This window comes from Lipotes vexillifer, unplaced genomic scaffold (genome assembly GCF_000442215.2).
Source record: "Lipotes vexillifer unplaced genomic scaffold, Lipotes_vexillifer_v1.1 scaffold285, whole genome shotgun sequence".
Taxonomy (NCBI): domain Eukaryota; kingdom Metazoa; phylum Chordata; class Mammalia; order Artiodactyla; family Lipotidae; genus Lipotes; species Lipotes vexillifer.
The window spans coordinates 1,011,114-1,015,002 of record NW_006788807.1 but is presented as its reverse complement, the minus strand read 5'-3'; the positions used below and the strand labels follow the sequence as shown (position 1 = coordinate 1,015,002).

Below are 3,889 nucleotides of genomic sequence, written 5' to 3'. Positions count from 1 at the left end.
GGGGGGGGGGGCATCTTTTCACACTTCTCTCCGGACTCGAGGCCCTGCGGCTCCGTCCACCCCATCACCCGGAAAGCGAGGGGTGGACGCTCTAGAACTGCTCTGGCTGTTCTGAGGAAGACGCTTCAAATGGACACTTAATACGTCACCTTCTGTGTTAAGATTTAGGACAGGGAAGCCCCAGGGTCGCACAAAAGCTGATATCCAGAAGCTGCCAACACCGACTTGAAACAGCACAACAGGGCCCCTCTGGGAGCAGGAGGAAGCCCGTCTGAGGATGCCCCCGGCGGGGGACACGTTCGTATTTCTCACCGGGAGCCAGCAGTACACCACGCTAAGGAGGCGCGTGAGGACCAAACAACCTCAGCGAGGCTGTGAGTGCTGCCCGCCCTGACGCCCCCGAGCACCATCTCATTTTCATTCTAAGTACCGTTTGCACGTGGCCTTGAAGACGGCTGTCGACTTCTTGGATGTTGGTTTCAGGCCACAGGACCTGACCCCACCCTCAAAGCTCCCCTCGCAGCTTCTCAAGCCGCCGGCATTCTGCACCAGCGCTGGCCCCCCGCACACCCCTGCAAGAGCATCCCCAAAGGCACGAGGCCCCGAGGAAGAAGGCACAGCAGGCCGGTGGCCAAGGACACACTGACAGTCACCCTCCCTTGGTAGCTACTGCCCGAGTTCCAGCACATCTGGGACCGGATCACTCATCCCCACCGCAGAACACGATGGCCTGGCCTAGACGCAACTTCCAGATAAACAGTCTGAGAAGGAAATTTTTAAAAACCCTAATTCTGCCAAACATCTACATGATGCAAAAAGCTAGAATCAACCCTGCTTGCAGCATGACTTAGGTAACTAGCAATTAGCTGTGCAGTCCAAAAATCTGATCATAAAATACAAGAAGCAAAACGCTTAACAAACACAACCCCTCTACCCTGGCAAGTACCATGAGAAAGAAAGTTTGCCCAAAGCTTTCTGGAAAGGTGCACGGAGAGGGTTTGCTTCTGAGTCTCCAGCAAGACGCTTTGGGGCCTCCGTGAGACCGGCTTCCTTCCCCAGCCCCCAAACCTGAGCCCAAGGCCACGGAACATGGGCCGTGGCCTGGGGAGGCGCTGGGGAGGGGACTCACTGGCAGCAGCAGCTGCGGAACAAGGAAGGTTGGTCAGTGGACGACCCAGGACATGACCGACCACCTGCACGCTTCACCCCACGTGGCTGCCCTGGGGACCCCCCAGCCACGGCAGCCAGGACCACCCCCCGAGCTCATGGGCATCTGCTGAGGGACACATACCCAGAGCCAATGGTCCTAGGACTTCCAGGCCCCTGGCTTGAGGAGCCCACCAGATCTTAGCAACAGCAAACACACAGTCCGAGCAGGCCTGGGGCTGGGCCACTGAAGTCACCCGGCATCAACCCTGCGACCTGGTCAGCTGTGAACCGCATCACATCCCAGAACTGTGCAAAAGCCCGGGCAGCCTCCCAGGTTCTCCACTTTGGGCACGTAACCACTTTCCCGTTTGGGTTACAACTTCAGCTCCTAAATTCCCTCGCCCTGTGACGTGGAGAGAACACCCTGACCAGCCGGTCCTTCCCGGGGAGAGAAGGATGGATGGATGCATGGATGGACGGATGGACAGCGAGGCCCATCCCCCTGCCGAGGCTCAGCCACTCTCCCCACAGCCTCGCTCCTTGAGGCACGAGCTCCCTGCAAGGTACCCTCTTCCCTGCCCAGCCTGTCCTGGTCCTCGAGGTCACTGGAGGGATGGGGAAAGGCAGGGCGTCTCAGAGGGCTCCTCCCTGGGACCCCTGCACCCAGGCCACGGTCCCTGCCTCCTCTTACCGGGCCTGCTGCTGGTCGGCCTCCTCTCGGCTGGCCTGGAACGAGAGACAGAGCCCTGAGGTCACCACGAGACCACCTCGTACGACAAGTCATCAGGGCAGGGCCCCTGTGGGGTGCGGGGGGCGCTCCCAGGAGGAGGTGCAGCTGACCTGGGCATCCCGGGCCTGGCTCGCCTCCAGCAGGGCCTCGATGGAGCGGATCCTCTCCGTGAGCTGCGAGTTTTGTGCCTTGGCCTCGTCCAGCTGCCCATGGACGCTGCTCAGCTCCTTGCACCTGCTCCTCACCTCAGCCTCGGAGGACTGCAGCTTGCCGTGCAGCTCTGCGAGGAGGGAGGCCGGCGGGTTGCAGGGTGCGGGGAAGGCCGGCACAGGCGCCCCATGCTGCCCAGTGCATGCCCGTGGGCTTCCAGGCACTCCCCTGACCCCTGGGTTTCCCGTTAGCTGGTGGAGAAAGTCACAGCCTGGCTTCCTTCTCAAGGACTCACTAGGGTAGAACAGAACGCCCCTGGATCACTCAGAAAAAGATGGAAAACTGAGTGGGCTCCTGTTGCAGTTTCTAAAACCTTGTTCTCTGGGATATGGGCTCACATCGCTGAGACCAGGGGCAGGGGGGCGCCTCAGCGTGTCCTCCCTCGGTGACCTCCGCTAAGCCCCACCATGGCTCTGAAAGTCCTCCACGTGTGTCTGACTCCAAACGGCGGCCCGGCCCTGGTCTCCTCCCTGAGCCCGGGCTCAGATGCCGGCCACGTCCACACGCAGCTCTGCTCAGGCCTCCTGGTCCCCTCGCTGTGGCTGTTCTGCTTTCCTGTGCCCCCGCCTCTCACTCATCCACCGGGCCTGTGGATCCAACGTCCACTGCCTGCCGAATCCACCAGCACCTCCGTGGCTGCCTGGGCCCAGCCCAGGTGCCTTTGGTCCGACGACTGCAAGGCCCCATCCCTGGTCCCCACCGGCAGCCAGAGTATCCAGAAGTGCAGATGGGATCCTGCCAGCCCTGCCCATGCTCCCAGCGCCCTCATCACTGCAAACAGCTCCTGAACTCTTCACAGGAGGCTGGCCCGGCCCTGCCCATCTGCCCCACACTAGCCACTGTCTTCTCCAGTCTCGCTTGCTGACCTGCATCTGTTTCTTGTACAGGCCAAGTTCAAGTTCACTCCCATTCTCAGGGGCCCCTTCACGGTTTCCGTGAGGCTGGCCTCTTCCCATAATCCAGACCTTGGGCTTAAACATCCCCTTCTCCCCAGAGAGGCCTCCCCTGACCACTCAAAGCCACACCCGGCTCATCATAGCAGGGGTCAGCAAACTAGGCCCTTGGGCCAACCCAGCCCACAACCTGTTCTTGAAAAAATAAAGCTTCATTGGCACGCAGCCAGGCCTGTCTGTCTAGGGCGGCTTTTGCACTGTGGCAGCAGAGCGGAGCAGTTGTGACAAATACCGTTTGGCCTACAAAGCCAAAAGTATTTACTGCCTGGCCCTTCATAGACACAGCCTGCTGTTTCTAGGACCTGCTCTCGGTCACGCTGCCTACCTGAAGTCTGCCGACATGGATCCATCTACTGTGCCCGTCTCTCCTGCCGGAACACGGCCCCAGGCCCGGTGCTTCACTCCCGGCCAAGCCCCGGGCACCCACAGGAGTGCTCAGCCCCAAGCAGTGGCTCCAGAGTACTGGTGAGCCCTCACCGGCACGGTCTGCCCTGCTTCTCTAGGGGCCCTTGGTGCCCTGGGTTTCGTCACCACCTCCCGTTTAAGAAGGTGACTTGTGAGCACAGGGGGACCATAAACCCACCTTCCAAATCTGGCCTCCAGGCCTGACTGGCCTGGAAGAGAAGACCGGCAGCAGCCCCAGGAGCATCATGGCTCCAGGTGGGCCCCATAGCAAGTGAGGCCGAAGGGGCAGCATCTTCCACCTCGAGCCCGCCCTGTATCCCGCCCCACAGGCCACACCCCCACAGGCTCCACCCCCACCCCCATATCCAGCCCCACAGGCCCCGCCCACCACGTCCAGTCCTCCGCAGCCCAGGCTTGGCCCGGAGCACCCCTGGCGCATCCC

The 3,889-nt window shown here is 61.3% G+C and overlaps 1 protein-coding gene across 1 annotated transcript in view; it reads right to left on the bottom strand.

Annotated features, from left to right (window-relative positions):
- Positions 1-3,889, bottom strand: part of RRBP1 (ribosome binding protein 1) — a 62,159-nt gene that overhangs the window by 11,597 nt on the left and 46,673 nt on the right. The window contains exons 10-11 of the mRNA XM_007461788.1: positions 1,990-2,159; positions 1,841-1,875 (exon numbers count right to left, since the gene is read on the bottom strand). Of these exons, the coding sequence (XP_007461850.1) occupies positions 1,841-1,875; positions 1,990-2,159 (205 nt within the window). The remainder of the gene's footprint in view (positions 1-1,840; positions 1,876-1,989; positions 2,160-3,889) is intronic.